Raw genomic sequence first — 24,912 nt, 5'->3', positions numbered from 1 at the left:
TGCATGAGGATATGAGCTGGGGAGTCTGGTGGGCGCTTCTTTACTTCATAGAGCATCAAAACTGCATTCTAGACTAGACGACAAATAAATAAATAAAAATAAAAATATATTTTCCTGATAACATCATGACTGTTTTCTAACATGGACCTTGTCAGTGCTTTGAGACGATATAGCCTATCCGTTTATATATTTCCGTTACTTGTCGTAACCATTGTTTCCTAAATATGTCGATATTTTCAGGTTCTAATAGATTAAAGCAATAGTTCACCCAAATGAACAATTGCATATTGGTTTCCTTACCCTTTTAAGCAGTCAATTGACAGCATCTGTCGTCCTGCCCCTGAACAGGCAGTTAAACCCACCGTTCCTAGGCCGTCATTGAAAATAAGAATTTGTTCTTAACTGACTTGCCTAGTTAAATAAAGGTAAAATTAAAAATTAAAATTTGTGCCACAAATGTTAACATGTGGAAACATTGGCCAGGTAATCAAACCAAATCATATATTGCTGTCATTCCTAGTCCATAGACTAGAAATAAGTGTGTTTGGAAAGTAATTCAAACACCTTGCCTTTTTCACATTTTGTCACATTAAAGCCTTATTCTAAAATTGATTCATGTTTTTTCACCCTCGTCAATCTACACACAATGCCCCAAAATGACAAAGCAACATAAAATAAATGTTTTGCAAATAAAATCAATAACCTCCGGAAATATTACATTTTACATAAGTATTCAGACCTTTTACTCAGTACTTTGTTGAAGCAACTTTTGGAGGTTACAGTCCTGAGTTTTCTTGGGTATGATGCTACAAGCTGGGCACACCTGTATTTGGGGAGTTTCTCCCATTCTTCTCTCCAGAGATGTTCGATCGGGTTCAAGTCCGGACTCTGGCTGGGCCACTCAAGGACATCCAGAGACTTGTCCTGAAGCCGCTCCTGCATTGTCTTGGCTGTGTGCTTAGGGTCGTTGTCCTGTTGGAAGGTGAACCTTCACCCCAGTCTGAGAACCTGCTCCAGAGCGATCAGGATTTCATCAAGGATTTCTCTGTACTTTGCTCCGTTCATCTTTCCCTCGATCCTGACTAGTCTCCAAAGTCCCTGCCTCTGAAAAACATCTCCACAGCATGATGCTGCCACCACCATGCTTCAATGTAGGGATGGTACCAGGTTTCCTAAAGATGTGCTTGACATTCAGGCCAAAGAGTTCAATCTTGGTTTCATCAGACCAGAGAATCTAGTTTCTCATGGTCTGAGAGTCCTTTAGGTGCCTTTTGGCGAACTCCAAGTGGGCTGTCATGTGCCTTTCCGTCTGGTCGCTACCATAAAGGCCTGATTGGTGGAGTACTGCAGAGATTGTTGTCCTTCTGGATGGTTCTCCCATCTCCACAGAGGAACTCTGGAGCTCTATCAGAGTGACCATCAGGTTCTTGGTCACCTCCCTGACCAAGGCCCCTCTCCCCCGATTGCTCAGTTTGGACAGGTGGCCAACTCTAGGAAGAGTCTTGGTTGTTCCAAACTTCTTCCATTTAAGAATTATGTTATTGAGGACCTTCAATGCTGCAGAAATGTTTTAGTACCCTTCCTCAGATCTGTGCCTCAACACAAACCTGGTTCGATGCTCTACGGACAATTCCTTTGACATCATGGCTTGGTTTTTGCTGTGACAAGCACTGTCAACTCTGGGACCTTTTATATAGACAGGTGTGTGCCTTTCCAAATCATGTTCAATCAATTGATTTTACCACAGGTGGACTCCAAACAAGTTGTAGAAACATCTCAAGGATGATCAATGGAAACAGGATGCACCTGAGCTCAATTTTTAGTTTCATAGCAAAGGGTCTGAATACTTACGTAAAATGTGATATTTTTAAGAAATGTGCAACATTTTCTAAACCTGTTATCACTTTGTCGTTATTGGGGATTTTGTGCAGAATCATGAGCAGGGAAAAAAGCTAATTCTAAAATAGATGAATAAGTTTAAAATAAATTAAATTTACAATATCAAACCAGATAATATAAATCATACGAGAGTTATGTATATTCTTCTGTATATCAAATTATATATACATGTAACAAAATGTGGAAAAAGTCGAAAGGGGTCTGAATACTTTCCGAATGCTCTGTACATGTAAATGTCCCTATTCTTTAGATACTTCTGCCGGCCTCCCAGGCTTGTCATATGATCTTAGGATAATGCAGATTAAGACTCTTGTATTAGTCTTTTGTTAGAGGCTGTCGATTGAAATAAAGGTTTGATGGTGTAACTTAATCCTGATGAAAGATGAGAATCTCCGTTCTTTTTTTCCAAAAAACATCAGTTGCATCAATTGTTTTTCTTTTCCATTTGACGAATAACAAGAACATATATTTTGTTCTTAATTATTATGATATCGAAGGTGTAGACAGACAGATCAGATCACACAAACAAAATATTCAACGATAATGGTGAGAGAGCCATATTCCAAGTCTCTTGGTATTTGAAAATAATGATGACGCTTTACTTTGAATAGTTCAGATTTTCCATCAGTAAATGCTCCACAGATAGTTTGTTTATAGTATTGACCGTCTGTTGATAAGCAACTGCTTGCTAAGGTTAAGGTTACTGATAGTCCATCTTTAGTTATAACAGGTTTCGAAAATGTTGCTCATTTATTTAAAAATAAATCACATTTTACGTAAGTATTCAGATCCTTTGCTATGAAACTCAAAATTGAGCTCAGACTATCCAAATAGTCTTATCAAGATGATAATTTGACATGATCAATATCAATATTGATGAATGTCATCACTAAGGCTAACTAGTGTTCATTTATGATCATTTGACTAGTTTTCCATAACGGTAGAATTATGCGGTTAAAGTATATTCAAAGTATTCACACCTCTTTACTTTTCTACATTTGATTGTGTTACAGGGCTTTGTCAGTCATATAGAACATGTTGTGTTCCAGGGCTTTGTCAGTCATATAGAACATGTTGTGTTCCAGGGCTTTGACAGTCATATAGAACATGTTGTGTTCCAGGGCTTTGTCAGTCATATAGAACATGTTGTGTTCCAGGGCTTTGTCAGTCATATAGAACATGTTGTGTTCCAGGGCTTTGTCAGTCATATAGAACATGTTGTGTTCCAGGGCTTTGTCAGTCATATAGAACATGTTGTGTTCCAGGGCTTTGTCAGTCATATAGAACATGTTGTGTTACAGGGCTTTGTCAGTCATATAGAACATGTTGTGTTCCAGGGCTTTGTCAGTCATATAGAACATGTTGTGTTCCAGGGCTTTGTCAGTCATATAGAACATGTTGTGTTACAGGGCTTTGTCAGTCATATAGAACATGTTGTGTTCCAGGGCTTTGTCAGTCATATAGAACATGTTGTGTTCCAGGGCTTTGTCAGTCATATAGAACATGTTGTGTTCCAGGGCTTTGTCAGTCATATAGAACATGTTGTGTTCCAGGGCTTTGTCAGTCATATAGAACATGTTGTGTTACAGGGCTTGGTCAGTCATATAGAACATGTTGTGTTCCAGGGCTTTGTCAGTCATATAGAACATGTTGTGTTCCAGGGCTTTGTCAGTCATATAGAACATGTTGTGTTACAGGGCTTGGTCAGTCATATAGAACATGTTGTGTTCCAGGGCTTGGTCAGTCATATAGAACATGTTGTGTTACAGGGCTTGGTCAGTCATATAGAACATGTTGTGTTACAGGGCTTTGTCAGTCATATAGAACATGTTGTGTTACAGGGCTTTGTCAGTCATATAGAACATGTTGTGTTACAGGGCTTTGTCAGTCATATAGAACATGTTGTGTTACAGGGCTTTGTCAGTCATGTAGAACATGTTGTGTTCCAGGGCTTTGTCAGTCATGTAGAACATGTTGTGTTCCAGGGCTTTGTCAGTCATATAGAACATGTTGTGTTCCAGGGCTTTGTCAGTCATATAGAACATGTTGTGTTCCAGGGCTTTGTCAGTCATATAGAACATGTTGTGTTCCAGGGCTTTGTCAGTCATGTAGAACATGTTGTGTTCCAGGGCTTTGTCAGTCATGTAGAACATTGTGTCAGCTGGTGATTGTCAAGCAAATAACTGCCGGTCTCACCGCAATTGACTGTTAATCAACATTAACACATTTAACATCTCCTGGCTTCCACACACAACCTTAGAAACATCTACATTTTTTAATTTTTTTAGACCTCTAAAGAAACAGATGACATTTTCTTCATATATTTCAGAAGAACAGAATAGCAGACGCTGAGTTGTCCTCATGTTAGGTCCTGATCTGGCTTTGCCATATGGCTGTGGGCTACACTCGTTCATTTAGCAGACAAGCTTTGCTTAGAAATCCGTGACATTATTTATATGTTAGTAGTATGAATGAAGAATACAAATGAACATAGCTGAATAAAATAAAAGGATATTTTCTCCAAATTGAGGGAGTGCTCACATGCTATTGTGTTAGTGGCTAACAAAGAAACGGATCCTCCCGTTTGCTTCATTTTAGAGTTATTTATGCAACTTGAGTTGTGATACAAATGTTGGGATATATGTTTAGCTTTTTTTTTTAAATACATTCTAAGGCTGCGTGATGCGATGATTATGATTTGAAAGAAGTCATGAGCTCTGCTTTGTTTAATGCGCAGGCTACACGAGCAAAAGCATGAGCCTATGGCAGTCTACTTTTCCCCCGCAGTACAAAAGTTGACCTATTCTGTGCGAGGAAAATATTACGTAGTCCGGGACAGTTGTGGGATGTGATAGATCCCAAATCCCGACCACTAGCATTCGAAAAACCTTTTTTAATAAAAGTAATGAGGCTGACACAACCGATCAGAACTTTTAGCTTAAAATGTTGATGAACTATTACTCTTTACATATGCTAAATAATATATCTGTCAAATTAGTTTGGATTGAGAATGGACCATTTATCAGGCGCCTGTCTCGGGACAGGTGGAAAAATACATGTCATCTCTGCACTTAAAATAGCGGACGAAGGACTCTTTTCCCATGGTTCATTTTCATGCCCGCCAGGTAGGCTATACTCCTGTTGTAAAGAGAAGCAATGTGCTTAAACATTAGGAAAGTTGAGAAATAAATATAGTAGGCCTAGTCTATAGAAAGCTGATGGGATCCTCTTTTTAGCCTATAGCAATATTGAGCTCATGGGATCTCATCAAGTGTTTCATTAGATTTCTGATTACATTTGCATTGATGTCAGTGTGATTAGAGGGACAATAGAGTGCTGAGTACCAGGCAGTAAGTTTGGTAGACTACTAATGACCATCGGCAGCATCAGAGCTTGAAGAAGCCTGATTACTGTGACTAAACGGTCACTGCTGTCATGACTTGTGCCCGCCGGTGTGTCGGTAATATGGTCACCATAACAACCCTAGTTAAAGCCTGAATGTTGTGTCACTGGCCTACTACACACACCCCACAATACCCCATAATGTCAAAGTGGAATTATGGTTTTAGACATTTTAACAAATTAATTTAAAAAATGAAAATCCATAAATATTCAACCCTTTTTGTTATGGCAAACCTAAATAAGTTCAGTAGTAACAAGTCACGCATAATAAGAAGCACAGACTCACTCTGTGTGCAGTAAGTGCTGAACATGATTTTTTTACTGACTGCCTCATCTCTGTACCCCACACATACAATTATCTGTAAGGTGGGACCGTGAATTTTAAACACAGATTCTGCCACAAAGACCAGGGAGGGTTTCCAATGCCTCACAAAGAAGTGGGACCTATTTGTGTGTGTGTGTGTGTGTGTGTGTGTGTGTGTGTGTGTATTTATATTTAACTCAGCAAAAAAAGAAACCAATCATCACCCTGGTGAGACAACCGCGACTCGTCAGTGAAGAACACTTTTTGCCAGTCCTGTCTGGTCCAGCGACGGTGGGTTTGTGCCCATAGGTGACGTTGTTGCCGGTGATGTCTGGTGAGGACCTGCGGGATTGTGCGTTCTTGGTGTTACTCGGGCAGTTGTTGTCATTATGTACCTGCCCTGCAGCTGTGATGTTCGAATGTACTGATCCTGTGCAGGTGTTGTTACACGTGGTCTGTCACTGCAAGGACGATCAGCTCTACGTCCTGTCTCCCTGTAGCGCAGTCTTAGGCGTCTCACAGTATGGACATTGCAATTTATTGCCCTGGCCACATCTGCAGTCCTCATGCGTCCTTGCAGCATGCCTAAGGCATGTTCACACATGAGCAGGGATCCTGGGTATCTTTCTTTTGGTGTTTTTCAGAGTCAGTAGAAAGGCCTCTTCAGTGTCCTAAGTTTTCATAACTGTGACCTTAATTGCCTACTGTCTGTAAACTGTTAGTGTCTTAACGACCATTCCGTGGGTGAATGTTCATTCATTGTTTATGGTTCATTGAACAAGCATAGGAAACCCTGTTTAAACCCTTTACAATGAAAGACCGGGTCCTGAAAAAGGGACGTTTCTTTTTTTTTGTTGCTGAGTTTATATATATATATATAGGACCCTGTCTTTCAAAGATAATTTGTAAAAATCCAAATAACTTCACAGATCTTCACAGATCTTCACTGTAAAGGGTTTAAAACCTATTTGGGCTAGACGTGGCACTAGCGACCCACCTCGACAATACCCGGTGAAATTGCAGAGCGTGAAATTCAAATTACAGAAATAGTCATATTTAACATTCATGTCATACAAAGCATAATTTCTTGTTAATCCAGCCGCTGTGTCAGATTTCAAAAAACCTTTACTGTGAAAGCGCACCATGCGATTATATGAGGACAGTGCCCAGCACACAAAAGCATTACAAATATTTTCCAACCAGGCAGGTGCGCCAATAAAGTCTGAAATAGCAATAAAATAAATGCCTTACCTTTGAAGATCTTCTTCTGTTGGCACTCCAAAAGGTCCCAGTTACATCACAAATGGTCCTTTTGTTCGATAAAGTCCTTCTTTATATCCCCAAAAACTCTGTTTATCTGGCGCGCTTCATTCAATAATCCACAGGTTTCCTTCTTCAAACTGCATACAAAATGAATCCCAAACGTTACCAATAAACCTCTCCAAACAAGTCAAACAACGTTTAAAATCAAACCTCAGCTACCCTAATACGTAAATAAACAATCAAATTTAAGACTGAGAATCATTATTGTCTTTACCGTAGATAAACGACAAAGTACCCACTCTCATCCACGCACGTGAAAACACTACAGCCAAATGTGAGCCACTTAGAAAAACTACTAATTGTATCTAATTTTTCCAAAAACTCTTTCAAACTCTTTCTAAAGACTGTTGACATCTAGTGGGAACCCTAGGAACAGCAATCTAAGAGGTTTTCCCTCCATTTAAAAAATGACAGCCATTGGAATCAGTGGTGGGCTGAATTTTGTCCTTTAGGTTTTTGCCTGCCATATCAGCTCTGTTATACTCACAACATTATTGTTAACAGTTTTAGAAACTTCAGAGTGTTTTCTATCCAAATCTACCAATCTACCAATATGCATATCCTAGCTTCTGGGCCTGAGTAACAGGCAGCTTACTTTGGGCACGCCCTTCATCCAGACAACAAAATACTGCCCCTTAGCCCAAAGAGGTTTGAAACACTGTTTCCCATTTTTTTCAAACAGACTTTGAGCATGAAGTTATTAATTACACTTTGGATGGTGTATCAATACTCTTAGTCACTACAAATATACAGGCATCTTTCCTAATTCAGTTGCCAGAGAGGAAGGAAACCACTCAGGGATTTTACCATGAGGACAATGGGGACTTTAAAACAGTTAAGAGTTGAATGGTTATGATATAACAACTGAGGATGGATCAACAACGTTGTAGCTACTCCACAATACTAAACTAATTGACAGTGAAAAGGAAGCCTGTACAGAATACAAATATTCCAAAACATGTATCCTGTTTGCAATAAGGCACTAAAGTCAAATGTGGCCAGTTTATTAGGTACACCACCCAGTTCATGAAAATTGATCGCTTCTACAGACCGCGAGGCATCGAGGCATTCCGTTACTTTTCCATTGAATGTTAGAATGGGCAAAACGAGTGACGTCAGCGACTCTGAGCGTGGTGTGATCGTCGGGTACCAGGCGCGCCAGATGTGTGACCAAACAAAAAAATCATCCAGTCATCGGCAGTTCTATGTGAGAGAGAGAACTGCATGTTGATGAGAGAGGTCGAAGGAGAATGGCAAGAATCATGCAAGCTAACAAGCGGATCACAAGCAGACTAGTAACGGCGCAGTACAACAGTCATATGCAGAACGGCATTCACTCAGTACAGATGAAACTTTATTTCTCAGATAAAAAGTCAAAAAGTTGTAGTAAACAGTTTCATTTTATCACATAGCTGACCAAGTTACCAAAGCATGGTGTTTTTTGTCTTTTGACTGGTCACAGGTCGCCGCAAGAAAAGATGATTATGATGTTGATGCTTTGTGTGCAACACTCACTACTTCTTCTTTACTTGTGGATGGCGACTTCAGGTTTTCAGGAACACTTTGAAAAGTAACTTGACACTGTTTGGTCAGTCAGCGCAAATTTAGATTGATAACGATGTGAAGAAAATGTAATTGACAGAGGAGGGAGGGTGTGTACTGAATGAATACATGTGGTAAGGGATAGAATATACTCTGGATATTCTAACAGCAATGTGTCTGTCTGGTGTGTGCATGTATTATATATTAATTAGCAGCTTGGCAGTTTTCCCAAAGTTCCCACACTATTGTGCATCTAACAGGCTATAATAACAAACCTAAAGAGGTCCGCTAGAATATCTGTGCTCCGATTTACACGCAAGTGTCCAGGTCAGCGTTTTACCCAGGTGACTCTCTTCAGCCATAGGGAGAACCTTCCGTAGCAAAATATACAGAGCTAGCTAGCTAGCTAGCTTCCTTTTGCTTCTCATCCAACTGGTGCTAGCTACAGCTGCTAGCCTTCTACTAGCAAGCTGCTACTGTTGTGCAGCAACCCGAGTTGCTCGACTGTTTTAGAACGCCGAGATTCGACTCAAAAGATGTTAGCATTGTCAGAAATGCTACCAAAAAGTAGCACATCGTTGGTTTTCATTGGGCAGATTTGTGCATTGGGCAGATTTGTGTGAGAGTGGTAAATTTGGATTTTAAAAAACTGTTGCACCTACAAACTTAATCAGTCCAAATGTATCTGAGTCTATTGATCACCTTATGGACGCTGTAGATTTGTTTTAATCTGACGTCTAGAATTTGAGCTAGGTTTTGGCAAAATAATTGTCTGACCCTAGTGCTAACGACCCATCAAATCCGATATACTGATTCTCTGGAATGGCTGGACGGATCATGACGAGAGGCGGAGTGTGTTGTGTACTTCCCAAATTAATTTGCATATTTTCATTGACATTGGCTTAGATATGATGGTAGGGAGATTTTGAAGTTAACATTGAACTTCAAAGAATGCATACTATAGTCGAGCCGACCGGCACAACATTAAGACTATACAAACACAGTACAGACATAGTGTACATCTGACTCTAATGCAGTAACGTGATTGGTCTGTATGGGATTATAATCTAGTAGATTATTATGCCCTCGTTAAGATCTTGACCCCGTCTATAGAGATGTGAATTATGATTATGTGATTGACCTCGTCTTACTGTTAGTCTCTGGTAAATTATGTTCTCTGATCTGAGAAGGGCTTTCTCATAAATGGGTCACTTGGACAAGATAAAGATTAGACTCAGTTTTAATAATGTTCACTTACTTTCTCGAGGGAGATTTGCCTGCTTCTTAATTTTGAGAAACAAATTGGATTTTGTTTATACAAATGTCTTCTACTGTCTGACCGTCCCTCAGCTGTGTGCTCTGTGCCATGTGGCCCTGGGCTGGCTGAAAGAAAAGGATGCATCTCGGGCACCATTTGTCCTTGGAGGATTTGACCTCAGTCTTTTAAATACATCCTTCAAACACAGATACAAAACATGGGATCCTTCTGATTGCTTTCTTGATGTCGCCCCCCCCCCCCCCTAGACCTATATACTTACAACCTTCCAATTGCTTTTATTTGTCAAGTGTTTTTAGCGTGTAATCATCTTAAATCTTAAGACGATACTAATGGGAAAAGACGTACCCCTCCTGTTAGTAATAATACATTATAAGAAAATGTAATTTAATCAGAAACGTGATCTTGTTCACTTTATTAAAATGTCAACTGAGTCTAATTCTGCTCTTTTGATACACGCCACTATAACTTCTGTATTTTGCACATTTTCCTTAACATGGGCACTTTTGATTTGCACATTTTAACAGACGCCACAATGTAATTAAAAATATATATATTATAGTTTCAATAGACAATATCATGTATTATACTCGTTAAGGTTAACCCCTCAGCAGTAAATAATTTCAGAGAAAGGAGTGTTGTGAACTGACGTCCATCACAACCCATGTACAGTGCATTCGGGATGCTTCAAGACCCCTGGACTTTATCCTAATTTTATTACGTTACAGAGTTATTCAAATACAATACCCCATAATGACAAAGCAAAAACAGTTAAAAAATCAAATGTTTCTTTCAGATTTATTCCAAATGGAAAACTTTAAATATTACATTTACATAAGTATTCAGACCCTTTACTCAGTACTTTGTTGAAGCACCTTTTGGTAGTGATTACAGCCTCAAGTCTTCTTGGGTGTGATGCTACAAGCTTGCCACACCTGTATTTGGGGAGTTTCTCCCATTCTTCTCTGCAGATCCTCTCAAGCTCTGTCAGGTTGGATGGGGAGTGTCGCTATTTTTCAGGTCTCTCCAGAGATGTTCGATCGGGTTCAAGTCAGGGCTCTGGCTGGGCCACTCAAGGACATTCAGAGACTTGTCCCGAAGCCACTCCTGCATTTTCTTGGCTGTGTGCTTAGGGTCGTTGTCCTGTTGGAAGGCGAATGAATCAATTTTAGAATAGGGCTGTAACGTAACAAAGTGGAAAAAGTCTAGGGGTATGAATACTTTCCGAATGCACTGTGTAGATGTTTTATATTCAACAAAAAAAATCCTGACTTTTATTGAACAGAGATGATGACAGTGGGGAAAGATAACTTTGTGTCAAAGGGCAGTAGGCAGGATTCAGACCCATGCCGACACCATAGATGTGTGCTGGAGGCTGTGGTTTACACGGCTTGGCCACCATCACAACAAACTTGAGAGAGTCCCAATCTGAAATTTGCCCCCAGCTAAGGTCAATACTTTTTGTTATTATTTATAAATAGTGTGAATACATTTTTTTTTTCTGTTTTAAACCTTGGTAAATTGAATATGATCTATAATATTTCACTAAGTTGTTTTTATTAAGATACTGTGCATCTGGGTTAAGAACATGGGATTAATTCAGCAATCATGCCTTTTTATTGTTAATGGTAGATTTTGTTTCTGATGTTAAGGATAAATGGCCTTTTGGGAAGATCCTAAAGAGGATTTGGAGATTGACTTTGGACCGTTCACTGTGACATTAAGATTATATATTGTTCATTACAGTATGTTTGTCTTTTCTTAGCTCTGGAGTGGAATTTTGGCTGGACTTAAAAACCCCAAACTGTAGGAAACAAAACCCCAAACTGTAGGAAACAAAAAACCAAAACCCCAAACTGTAGGAAACTCGCACTATCATTCAAATTGTTTCTGGGTTGCCTTGGGTGTTCTACCGATTTGTGCCAATGCCTTCAGAGCACCTATGCCTGTGATGGCGTGGGTTAGAATCCAGACCATTCCGTCATACTCTCTCTCCTACCCCTCTCTCCCTGTCCAGGAGCAAGGCTGGATTAATGCAGGGGCTTCCTGTTGTTGAATTCGCCAGGTTTATTTTTGCTATATATATATGTGTGTGTGTGTGTGTGTGTGTGTGTGTGTGTGTGTGTGTGTGTGTGTGTGTGTGTGTGTGTGTGTGTGTGTGTGTGTGTGTGTGTGTGTGTGTGTGTATATATGTATGTGTGTGTGCATACAGTGGGGCAAAACAGTATTTAGTCAGCCCCCAATCGTGCAAGTTCTCGAAACTTAATAAGATGAGAGGCCTGTCATTTTCATCATAGGTACACTTCAACTATGACAGACAAAATGAGAAAGAAAAAAATCAAAAAAATCACATTGTGGGATTTATTTGCAAATTATGGTGGAAAATAAGTATTTTTGCACATATAACACACTGTGGCTGAGGAAAGGTGCTATTCCCAATATAAGTGAACCCCAAATCAATGTAGTTATCATATTTGCACCACTTCGATGGTCCAACGTCCCTGTCTGTTGTTCTGTGCTTTTCCAGGTATGGGGGCAGTAACTCTTCGGCTGCATCAGACTCACAACTGTCAGTATCCATGCTAGCTGGGCTAACAACAACATGTAGAATTACTGATGCTAGCTGGGCTAACAACAACATGTAGAATTACTGATGCTAGCTGGGCTAACAACAACATGTAGAATTACTGATGCTAGCTGGGCTAACAACAACATGTAGAATTACTGATGCTAGCTGGGCTAACAACAACATGTAGAATTACTGATGCTAGCTGGGCTAACAACAACATGTAGAATTACTGATGCTGGCTGGGCTAACAACAACATGTAGAATTACTGATGCTAGCTGGGCTAACAACAACATGTAGAATTACTGATGCTAGCTGGGCTAACAACAACATGAAGAATTACTGATGCTAGCTGGGCTAACAACAACATGTAGAATTACTGATGCTAGCTGGGCTAACAACAACATGTAGAATTACTGATGCTAGCTGGGCTAACAACAACATGTAGAATTACTGATGCTAGCTGGGCTGAACAACAACATGTAGAATTACTGATGCTAGCTGGGCTAACAACAACATGTAGAATTACTGATGCTGATGTAGAATTACTGATGCTAGCTGGGCTAACAACAACATAGAATTACTGATGCTAGCTGGGCTAACAACAACATGTAGAATTACTGATGCTAGCTGGCTAGCTGGGCAAACAACATGTAGAATTACTGATGCTAGCTGTGCTAACAACATGTAGAATTACTGATGCTAGCTGGGCTAACAACAACATGTAGAATTACTGATGCTAGCAATGGACGTGCTCGTGGAAGCAGAACAACTTGTGTCTTCGACATGTGCAGGTGTACCCCCGACGGCATTGAGCGTACCCCCGACGGCATTGAGCGTACCCCGACGTGTTGAGCGTACCCCCGACGGCATTGCGCGTACCCCCCCCCCCCCCCCAGTTTGGGAATACCTGATCATGTATTTTCAGGTAGATAGATACCTTGCGAAGCTACAGCTGCTCTCTCTATCCTCTCACGATTGGATTCTTCTGCTTCTTCTGTGGCAGTGGTAAAACTCTGACTGGACAAGTAGATGCGCCATGAATTATAGGTAATTACCACGTTTTATGCACTACACTGTGTAGAATATTTGCCTGTTGGAAACTACAACTTCTTTACTTTACTGACTTTATTGTCCCCATGGGGAAATTTTGTTGCAGTGTCATGTACACATTTTAAAGCGTTGTTTAAACAACTCTCTACTACATTACACAGTTCAGGCTGGATCTGATATCTAGAGAAACTGTGTTAATGTGCTCGTTGAGGAAGAAAAAAAACAGAACGAAATGGAATTCAAATCATTTAACCGATATAGGTCAATTAGTTGTTTAAAAACGGACAAATAACAGACATTTTGGTTAATCGCTCAACACTACTGTTAACAATTATATATATATATATATATTTTTTTTTTTTAAAGCCCGTGTGATTTCTTAATCCAGCCCCGTCCAGGAATATTGTAAACTCATTAAACTGACAAATGCTTCACTACCCATTTAAGAGATTACAAATCCTAAATTTGCCTTTGGCTAAAACGAATACTTATGGTCTTAGTTATAAGTAGCGTCAGTACATTATGTCTATAATGTAACTTTGCTCGATTGCGAATACAGTATATTATGATATGGTATATTATGATATGGTATATCTGGGTTAACGGTGTGTTTTTAGAGGGGATTGCTAAAGTCATCTTCATTCATGATCTTTTTGGGTTGGAGGATGAATGGTCTTTTGAAAGCCAAGGGAGAATTAAGGAGGAATTTGGACTATTCACTAATATTAAGATTCATTCATATTAAGCTAAATTGTTAATTACAGTATGTTTACAGTCATTTCTCTTCAAACTTTTGGATTGGAGGAGCTGTGATCCAGCCATTCTCACAAACTATATTTTTTTGCTATGCGCAACATTGTCTAGAGGTGGATAGGTGGTACAAAATAGATAGATGATAGATGGATATAGATACTGGATATTCATAGATACTGGATATAGCCAAATACATTTAAACTCAGTTTTTCACAATTCCTGACATTTAATCCTAGTAAAAATTCCCTGTTTTAGGTCAGTTAGGATCACCTCTTAATTAAGAATGTGAAATGTCAGAATAATAGTAGAGTGATTTATTTCAGCTTTTACTTCTTTCATCACATTCCCAGTGGGTCATGAGTTTACATACACTCAATTAGTATTTGGTAGCATTGCCTTTAAATTGTTTAACTTGGGTCAAACGTTTCAGGTAGCCTTCCACAAGCATCCCACAATAAGTTGGGTGAATTTTGGCCCATTCCTCCTGACATAGCTGGTGTTTTCGCACCAAAGTACGTTCATCTCTAGGAGACGGAACGTGTCTCCTTCCTGAGCGGTATGACGGCTGCGTGGTCCCATGGTGTTTATACTTGCGTACTATTGTTTGTACAGATGAATGTGGTACCTTCAGGTGTTTGGAAATTGCTCCCAAGGATGAACCAAACTTGTGGAGGTCTACAATCTAAAACACATCCTCAGGTACACCTCCAATTGACTCAAATTATGTCAATTAGCATATCAGAAGTTTCTAAAGCCATGACATAATTTTCGGAAATTTTCCAAGCTGTTTAAAGGCACAGTCAACTTAGTGTATGTAAACTTCTGACCCACTGGAATTGTGATAGTGACTTATAAGTGAAATAATCTGTCTGTAAACAATTGTTGGAAGAATTACTTGTGTCATGCACGAAGTAGATGTCCTAACTGACTGCCAAAACTATAGTTTGTTAGCAAGAAATTTGTGGAGTGGTTGAAAAATTAGTTTTATTGACTCCAACCTATGTGTATGTAAACATCCGACTTCCAACTGTAGATAGAGAGATGCATAGATATGGATGTGTCTGTGTATATGTATATTTGAGAGAGAGCGCTAGAGGGATATACCACACGGTACCAGTCAAACATTTGGACACCTACTCATTTTTATTTAAACTTTTTTCTACATTGTAGAATAATGTAAAGTACATCATATATGAAATAAAACATATGGAATCATTTAGTATCCAAAAAAGTATTCATCAAAATATATTTTAGATTCTTCAAAGTAGCCACCCTTTGCCTTGATAACAGCTTTGCACACTCTTGGCATTCTCTCAACCAGCTTCACCTGGAATGCTTTTCCAACAGTCTTGACGGAGTTCCCACATATGCTGAGCACTTGTTGGCTGCTTTTTTTTTCTTTTTTTTTTTCTTCACTCTGCGTTCCAACTCATCCCAACCATCTCAATTGGTTTGAGGTCGGGTGATTGTGGAGGCCAGGTCATCTGATGCGACACTCCATCACTCTCCTTCTCGGTCAAATTGCCCTTACACAGCCTGGAGGCGTGTTGGGTCATTGTCCTGTTGAAAAACAATTGATAGTCGCACTAAGCTCAAACTAGATGGGATGGCGTATTGCTGAAGAATGCTGTGGTAACCATGCTGGTTAAGTGTGCCTTGAATTCTAAATAAATCACTGACAGTCACCAGCGACGCACCATCACACCATCTCCATGTTTCACAGTGGGAACCAAAACTGCGGAGATCATCCGTTCACCTACTCTGCATCTCACGAAGACAGCGGTTAGAACCTCTCATCAGATTTAAGGACAGATTTCCACCTGTCTAATGTTCATTGCTTGTGTTTCTTGCCCCAAGCAAGTCTCTTCTTCTTATTGGTGTCCTTTAGTAGTGTTTTTTTGTTGTTGCAGCAATTCAACCATGAAGGCCTGATTCATGCAGTCTACTCGGAATAATTGATGTTGAGATGCATCTGTTACTTGAACTCTGTGAAGCATTTATTTGGGCTGCAATTTCTGAGGCTGGTAACTCTAATGAACTCATCCTCTGCAGCAGAGGTAACTCTGGGTCTTCCATTCCTGTGGCGGTCCTCATGAGAAGTATGGTTTTTGCTACTGCACTTGAAGAAACGTTCAAAGTTCTTGAAATTTTCCAGATTGACTGATCTTCATATCTTACAGTTATGTATGTCGTTTCTCTTTGCTTATTTGAACTGTCCGCGCCTAATATGCACTTGGTCTTTTACCAAACAGGGCTATCTTCTGTATTCCACCACTACCTTGTCACAACACAACTGATTGGCTCAAATGCATTAAGAATGAAAGAAATTCCACAAATTAACTTTTAACAAGGCACACCTGTTAATTGACATGCATTCCAGGTGACTACCTCATGAATCTGGTTGAGAGAATACCAAGAGTGTGAAAAGCTGTCAAGGCTTAGCTTGGCTACTTTGAAGAATCTGAAATATAAAATATATTTTGATTTTTAACACTTTTTTGTTTACTACATGATTCCATATGTTTATTTCATAGTTTTTTCCCACAGTGTAGAAAATAATAAAAAATAAAGAAAAACCCTTGAATGTCTAGGTGTGTCCTAACTTTAGACGTGTGTGTGTGTGTGTGTGTGTGTGTGTGTGTGTGTGTGTGTGTGTGTGTGTGTGTGTGTGTGTGTTGTGTGTGTTTTTTTATTGATTTAGGATTATTTTTTAAAAAGGATACGATTTGTATAACATAAAATATATAATATAACGTATGCACCATTTAAAGGACGCAGTGTGTGTGTGGTGTGTCGGTGTAGTGTATCGGCGTAGTGTATCGGTCTGTGTGTTGTGATCACCTGTGCTGGCCCACTTTCTCTGCCTCATCTCCTTCTTTTCAATCAGGATTAGTGGTCTGGATGTTGTTCCCAGAGAACTGTCCAATAGCTTTACCACATGGATAAACCTGTCTGTCAGTCTGAGTCACACATTCACACCCTCACTTCATCAAGAGGGAGTAGGACAGTACAGGTGCATCAAAGCTGGGACTGAGAGATCAAAGCTGTTTTTCTATCTCCAAGCCATCAGACTCTTAAACAGTCACTACTACTCAGTACCCTGCCCTGAACCTCAGTCACTGTTACTACCCTGCCCCCTGCCCTGAACCTCAGTCACTGTTACTACCCTGCCCTGAACCTCAGTCACTGTTACTACCCTGCCCTGAACCTCAGTCACTGTTACTACCCTGTACCCTGCCCTGAATCTCAGTCACTGTTACTACCCTGCCCTGAACCTCAGTCACTGTTACTACCCTGCCCCCTGCCCTGAACCTCAGTCACTGTTACTACCCTGCCCTCTGCCCTGAACCTCAGTCACTGTTACTACCCTGCCCTGAACCTCAGTCACTGTTACTACCCTGCCCTGAACCTCAGTCGCTGTTACTACCCTGTACCCTGCCCTGAATCTCAGTCACTGTTACTACCCGGTACCCTGCCCTGAACCTTAGAGGCTGCTGCCCTATGTACATGGAACACTGGTAACTTTAATAATGTTTACATACTGTTTCACCTACTTTAGACATATATGCTGTATTGTAGTCATGGCTCATCCTATATAACAGATTGCTTTGTATCTAGATTGTGTGTGCTGTTGTTATTGCTCGGCATTACTGCACTGTTAGAGCTAGAAGCGATTTAACGTCTGTGTACGCAATCAATACCCTTTTGATTTGACACACTATCATAGGGAAAACATGTCCTCCTTAATTCAATCATCTTACAAATACCTAGACTTAAAGTTCACATACCTTATTTAGATTATTTAGGTATAGGAAGACATTCAATTAATCCTCTTCATTCTTTATTAGCTGGAATTCATTCCTGGTTTAATGTTGTCGCCTACTTCAGATGTTGTTTACCATGGGCTGATGTTTTTCTTCGCTAACCTTTCTGGTCGGCTGATGGAGAAAATGTCTGAATGTTTCCTATCGTATGTATGTTTCTACTGCAGCTTGGGCTGTGTTCAACAGGAGAAAATGTTTCTGAATGTTTTCAACAATAGAGGGATCTGAATGTTTCTATGTTTGTTCAACAGTAGGGATCTGACATGTTTCTGCAGCTTGGGCTGTGTTCAACAGTGAGAGGGATCTGACATGTTTCTACTGCAGCTTGGGTTGTGTTCAACAATTAGAGGGATCTGAAGTGTTTCTACTGCAGCTTGGGTTGTGTTCAACAGTGAGAGGGATCTGAAATGTTTCTACTGCAGCTTGGGTTGTGTTCAACAGTGAGAGGGATCTGACATGTTTCTCCTGCAGCTTGGGCTGTGTTCAACAGTGAGAGGGATCTGACATGTTTCTCCTGCAGCTTGGGCTGTGTTCAACAGTGAGAGGGATCCTGCAGCTTGGGCTGTGTTCAACAGTGAGAGGGATCTGACATGTTTCTCCTGCAGCTTGGGCTGTGTTCAACAGTGAGAGGGATCTGACATGTTTCTCCTGCAGCTTGGGCTGTGTTCAACAGTGAGAGGGATCTGACATGTTTCTCCTGCAGCTTGGGCTGTGTTCAACAGTGAGAGGGATCTGACATGTTTCTCCTGCAGCTGAGTGAGGGATCTGACATGTTTCTCCTGCAGCTTGGGCTGTGTTCAACAGTGAGAGGGATCTGACATGTTTCTCCTGCAGCTTGGGCTGTGTTCTACAGTGAGAGGGATCTAACTCTTCTGGTTTTGTTTTTTTTTCTCCTCAGAAACTCGTTCTATGAGTCTCTGAAGCAGATTGGTGCCAGCCAGCATCAGGGCAACGCAGTTGGCATGGGAACATATGAGACGGTGCAACACTTCAACGACATCAAGGAACATCTACACGTGGTCAAGAAGAACATCGAACACCTCATCACACGCACTGGGGTTTGTCAATAACTTATTTGACTGTAAATCTCAGGCGTTATCCACATGTCTTTCTCAAGTCTTTTCCTGATTCCTCGAACTTCGCCTCCTTCGCCAACCACATTGGAAGAGAAGATCCATGGTCCTTCTCCCTCAGACCTTCTCCTCCAATGTGTTTTGGGAAGACGGGGAAGAACGAAGACATGAGGAATCTAGATGTTTACTGTATATTTTTTTTGTCTTATGCTGCGTATAGAACCCCAGTGAAAAACAGGTGATGAACTGCCCCGATCCCCCTCCAATGCCTTCCTGTTTGGGTACCACACACTTCCTGGTCTTTGTGGTCATCCAATCAGTCCTGTTCTTCAGCTACATTATGTACAAGTAAGAGCAATAATAAATAAATAGTATAACTAATACATTTAAAAATCTTATGTTTGTCATAACTCATCTCTTTCTCTCTTCTCAATTTCAACTCTCTCCTCTCTTCTCAATTTCAACTCTCTCCTCTCTTCTCAATTTCAACTCTCTCCTCTCTTCTCAATTTCAACTCTCTCCTCTCTTCTCAATTTCAACTCTCTCCTCTCTTCTCAATTTCAACTCTCTCCTCTCTTCTCAATTTCAACTCTCTCTTCTCAATTTCAACTCTCTCTTCTCAATTTCAACTCTCTCTTCTCAATTTCAACTCTCTTTCTTCTCCCTCTACAGAAGTCAACAAGAAGCAGCAGCAAAGAAATTCTTTTGATGAAACACTCATCAATATCATGCCAATATGTAAATGAGAGACTGTTCATTTTTCTGGTTATTTTGGTTTGGTTTTGTTTTTCAAAATTGTAAATTATTGTACTTGAAAATTAGGTTTTGTTTGAGAAGTTTCTTTTTTAATTTCTTAGTTTTAATTTGATCTGATGTTATGTATAGGGTATGTGAATGAATGCTCGTGTGGGACATTTTGTTAAAAGATTCCAAATATGATGTAATATATTCTATACAGTATTTTGACAAGTCGTTGGGTGATATTCTGATCTTTCGACTGATTTTTGATAAGTTCCCACTCTCAGAAAACAAAAACACCGAATGCCCGTTCACATAGCTTGGAAAACTGTGGATTTAATAAATGTGCAATTTTGTATGAATTCTGAACTGTGTTGAAGAAAAGCCACAGTGGATGTCCAATATGTCTGTCTTCTTGAATGGTTGAAACATGCCAATCTGCCATTTTTCTTTTTTCTTCTCAAGCAAATTTACATAAAGAAAAAAACAAACCAACATTTTTGTCTTTGTTCCTGTATGCCATCCTATTGATTACATTTTGGTTTTCAGGTATTAAAAAAGTAGCCTAACTAATTGTTGTTAAATTTGACCTACTAGCCTGGTCCCAGATCTGTTTGCGCTATCGTCCTGTCGCTAAAGTTCAGGATCCCTTTTAAAGACATTAGCTTAATGCATGGCTTAGTGCTTAGTCTGGTCAAGGTTTGGTCTAAGGGAGGCACGGTAGACTGGTGTCACTACAGTAGACTGGTGTCTCTGGCACGTTAGACTGGTGTCCAGCAATAATAGCCTCTGACAGATCAGAGGACATTATGCTGGGCCTTATGTGAGAGAGAACAACGCTGTGTGCCAGTGGTGAGGTATAGGTAGGGTTGCAAAGCTACCTGTAATTTAACACAGTTACCGGAATCTTCCTAATTTTGGTAATTAATACTTTAAAAACCTTTTTTTAAATATATTTTTTTGTCATATACTGTATGTTGTAACTGACATCAGTGGGTAAATGCTCACCTTTTGATGGCCACTGGCTCGCTGGAGAAGTGTGTTCTTCATGAATGAATCCTGGTTTCAACTGTACGGGGCAGATGGCATCGTGTGGGCAAGCGGTTTGCTGATGTGAACAAGAGTGCCCCGTGGGGGTGGTGGGGTTATGGTATAGGCAGGCATAAGCTACGGACAACGAACACAATTTGCAATTTATCAATGGCAATTTGAAGTGACAGAGATACCGTGACGAGATCCTGAGGCCCGTTGTCGTGCCATTCATCCACCGCCATCACCTCATGTTTCAGCATGATAATACACAGCCCCGTGTCGCAAGGATCTGTACACAATTCCTGGAAACTGAAAATGTCCCAGTTCTTCCATGGCCTGCATACACACCAGACATGTCATCCATTGAGCATGTTTGGGATGCTCTGGATTGTGTATGACAGCGTGTTCCAGTTCCCGCCAATATCCAGCAACTTCAAGCAGCCATTGAAGTGGAGTGGGACAACATTCCACAGGCCACAATCAACAGCCTGATCAACTCTATGTGAAGGAGATGTTTCATGCTGCATGAGGCAAATGGTGGTCTCACCAGATACTGACTGGTTTTCTGATCCACACCCCTACCTTTTTTTTAAGGTATCTGTGACCAACAGATGCATATCTGTATTACCAGTCATATGAAATCCATAGATTAGGGCTATTTCATTAGGCTATTTCAGTCACACCCGTTTGCTAAAATCGAGCACAAACCATGCAATCTCCATAGACGAACATTGACAGTAGAATGGCCTTACTGAAGAGCTCAGTGACTTTCATAGGATGCCACCTGTCCAACAAGTCAGTTTGTCAAATATCTGTCCTGGTAGAGCTGCCCCGGTCAACTGTAAGTGCTGTTATTGTGACGTGGAAACATCTAGGAGCAACGACCGCTAAGTGGTAGGCCACACAAGCTCACAGAACAGGACCGCCAAGAGCTGTAGCACATAAAAATGATCTGTCCTCAGTTCCAACACTCACTACCAAGTTCCAAACAGCAAGGTCAGCACAAGAATTTGTAAGTCGCTCTGGATAAGAGCGTCTGCTAAATGACTTAAATGTAAATGTAAGAAGTGTTCGTCGGGAGCTTCATGAAATGGGTTTCCACAGCCGAGCAGCCTAAGATCAAGCGCAATGCCAAGCGTCAGTTGGAGTGGTGTAAAGCAGTGGAAACGCGTTCTCTGGAATCACGCTTCACCATCTGGCAGTCCGACAGACAAATCGGGGTTTGGCAGATGCCAGGAGAAGCTACTTGCCCCAATGCATTGTGCCAACTGTTAAGTTTGGTGGCGGAGGAATAATGGACTGCTACAACATACGATTCTGTGCTTCCAACTTTGTGGCCACAGTTTGGGTTAGGCCCTTTCCTGTTTCAGCATGACAATGCCCCAGTGCACAACGTGAGGTCCATACAGAAATGGTTTGTCGAGATCAGTGTGGAAGAACATGACTGGCCTGCACAGAGCCCTGACGTCAACCCCATCGGACACCTTAGGGATGAATTGGAACGCAGACTGCGAGCCAGGCCTAATCACCCAACATCAATGTTCCTCACTAATGCTCTTGTGGAAGTAAATTTAAAGTTTTTATGTCACAGTGAAATGCCTTTTTTGCAAACTCAAAACCCAACAATTCAATAATCAATAACAATGTATTACTAGAAAAAAAAAGAAATAAGAAATTAAATACACGTAAATAAGCATACTATATGCAGGAAATATTTAAGTCCTTTCCAATACTATATTTACATGTGCAGGAATACTTGAGTGATGACGATAGTTATGTATAGAGGTAAGGTGACGAGGCAACAGGATATACGATAAACCGAGTAGCAGGAGCTTGCATGTGAGTCAGTATAAATGTATTGTTAATATTATGTGTGTGTGATCAGATGGAGTGACAGTGTGTTAGTGTGCATAGAGACTGAAAAAAAAGGGTCAACTCGGTCCATGTTGCTATTTTGTTAGCTATTTATCAGTCGTATAGCTTGGGGATAGAAGCTGTTCAAGAGCCTGTTGGTGTCAGATCTATGGCTTGGGTGGTTGGGGTCTGACGATTTCCTGGGAATTCTTTTCACACCGCCTGGTATAGAGGTTTTCCACTAGATGTTGGAAGTCCCCGCACCAAATGTTCCAACATCTAGTGGAAAACCTTCCCAGAAGACTGGAGGCTGTTATAGCAGCAAAGGTGGGGACCAATTCCATATGAATGCAGATGATTATGGAATGAGATGTTCGACAAGCAGGTGTCCGCATACTTTTGGTCATGTAGTTTAACTTGTTGTGATTCAGCTGGTTATAGCAGCTGTGATGTGGATGCTGTTTCTCCTGAGCTACAGTATGATGTTAACCATTATACTTCCAGGTCACATCACCACCGTGACCTCTCACTAATCCTGATGGCATGTGTACAAATACCGGCTTTATCCTCTTGTCAACCTCCGAGGGAATGTATGACCACATAGCGAGTGAAAATTAATATTGTAACACGTAAAACATTTATGTTTTAATGGACACCACTGGTGGTGAATGTGTCTCAATCCACATACAACGCATTCGGAAAGTATTCAGACCCCTTGACTTTTTCTACATTTTGTTACGTTACAGACTTATTCTAAAATGTATTAAATAGTTTTTTTCCCTCATCAATCTACACACAATACCCCATAATGACAAAGCAAAAACAGGTTTAGAATATTTTTTGTATTTTTTTTTCCTAATATATTTGCTATCACATTTACATAAGTATTCAGACCCTTTACTCTGTACTTTGTTTAAGCACCTTTGGCAGCGATTCCAGCGTCGAGTCTTCTTGGGTGTGACGCTACAAGCTTGGCACATCTGTATTTTTCTCTGCAGATCCTCTCAAGCTCTGTCAGGTTGGATGGGTGTCAGAGGGATTTTGTTCCTATGTGTTCATTAAACCAATGCAATTAATACATTCTGTCTGTTTCTAAGAATTTGTAAGGTTCTTATTTAAATAAAACTGACAGAGATCAGTCATCTTGGCCAATAGCGTTTATTCTCGAGAGCTCTGGTCATAATACCATGTACATTTGGTTTATATACCTCACATTTTTTCATAAATGTCCCTCCTCCTCAGATACAATAGCAACATAGTTCACAAATCTTATCACATTGTCTGCCACCTGTTAAACAATCTTCTACAAGCCCAATGTCTCTCCCCTCCCTGGGTGGGGACAGGATGTCCTGTAAGGAACACAGTATTCCAGCCGGTCTGATGATAGCTCCATTTGTCTCTAACAAGGAACAGAAAGTCCTTGTTCTAATTCTTGACTAAAACTACACACGTTAGATTTAGTGTTATGATTCATACAATCATACAGTGACAGGGTAGTATTCGGTTAGTTATATTTCTATGTTAAATGTATACATAATTTAGTCATTATACATATAAATCCCATAACAATGGGGAGAGTCGCTGCACAGCTACTTTCAGGTCTCTCCAGAGATGTTCGATTGGGTTCAAGTCCGGGCTCTGGCTCGGCCACTCAAGGACATTCAGAGACTTGTCCCGAATTCACTCTGGCGTTGTCTTGCCTGTGTGCTTAGGGTCGTTGTCCTGTTGGAAGGTGAACCTTCACCCCATTCTGAGGTCCTGAGCGCTCTGGAGCAGGTTTTCATCAAGGATCTTTTTGTACTTTGCTCCGTTTATCTTTCCCTCGAGCCTGACTAGCCTGACTGTCACTGAACAAGCTCCCCACAGCATGATGCTGCCACCACCAAGCTTCACTGTAGGGAAGGTGACAGGTTTCCTCCAGATGTGACGCTTGGCATTCAGGCCAAAGAGTTCAATCTTGATTTCATCAGACCAGAGAATCTTGTTTCTCATGGAGAGTCCTTTAGGTGCCTTTTGGCAAACTCCAAGCGGGGCTTTTACTGAGGAGTGGCTTCCATATGGCCACTCTACCATAAAGGCCTGATTGGTGAAGTGCTGCAGAGATGGTTGTCCTTCTGGAAGTTTCTCCCATCTCCACAGAGGAACTCTGGAGCTCTGTCAAAGTGACAATCAGGTTCTTGCTCAATTCTCTGACCAAGGCCCTTCTTCCCCGATTGCTCAGTTTGGCTGGGCGGCCAGCTCTAGGAAGAGTCTTGGTGGCTCCAAACTTCTT

The 24,912-nt window shown here is 40.6% G+C and overlaps 1 protein-coding gene across 1 annotated transcript in view; it reads left to right on the top strand.

The window, feature by feature from the left end:
* lman1 (lectin, mannose-binding, 1) overlaps positions 1-20,249 on the top strand; it is a 29,766-nt gene extending 9,517 nt beyond the window's left edge. Inside the window, exons 11-13 of the mRNA XM_046307265.1 lie at positions 18,842-19,001; positions 19,237-19,364; positions 19,689-20,249. Coding sequence (XP_046163221.1) covers positions 18,842-19,001; positions 19,237-19,364; positions 19,689-19,725 — 325 coding nt within the window. The 3' untranslated portion in view covers positions 19,726-20,249. The remainder of the gene's footprint in view (positions 1-18,841; positions 19,002-19,236; positions 19,365-19,688) is intronic.
* The last annotated feature ends 4,663 nt before the right edge of the window (positions 20,250-24,912 follow it).

The sequence above is a fragment of the Oncorhynchus gorbuscha genome, linkage group LG16 (assembly GCF_021184085.1).
Source record: "Oncorhynchus gorbuscha isolate QuinsamMale2020 ecotype Even-year linkage group LG16, OgorEven_v1.0, whole genome shotgun sequence".
Classification (NCBI taxonomy): Eukaryota; Metazoa; Chordata; class Actinopteri; order Salmoniformes; family Salmonidae; genus Oncorhynchus; species Oncorhynchus gorbuscha.
This window is presented reverse-complemented; position numbering and strand designations above follow the sequence as displayed.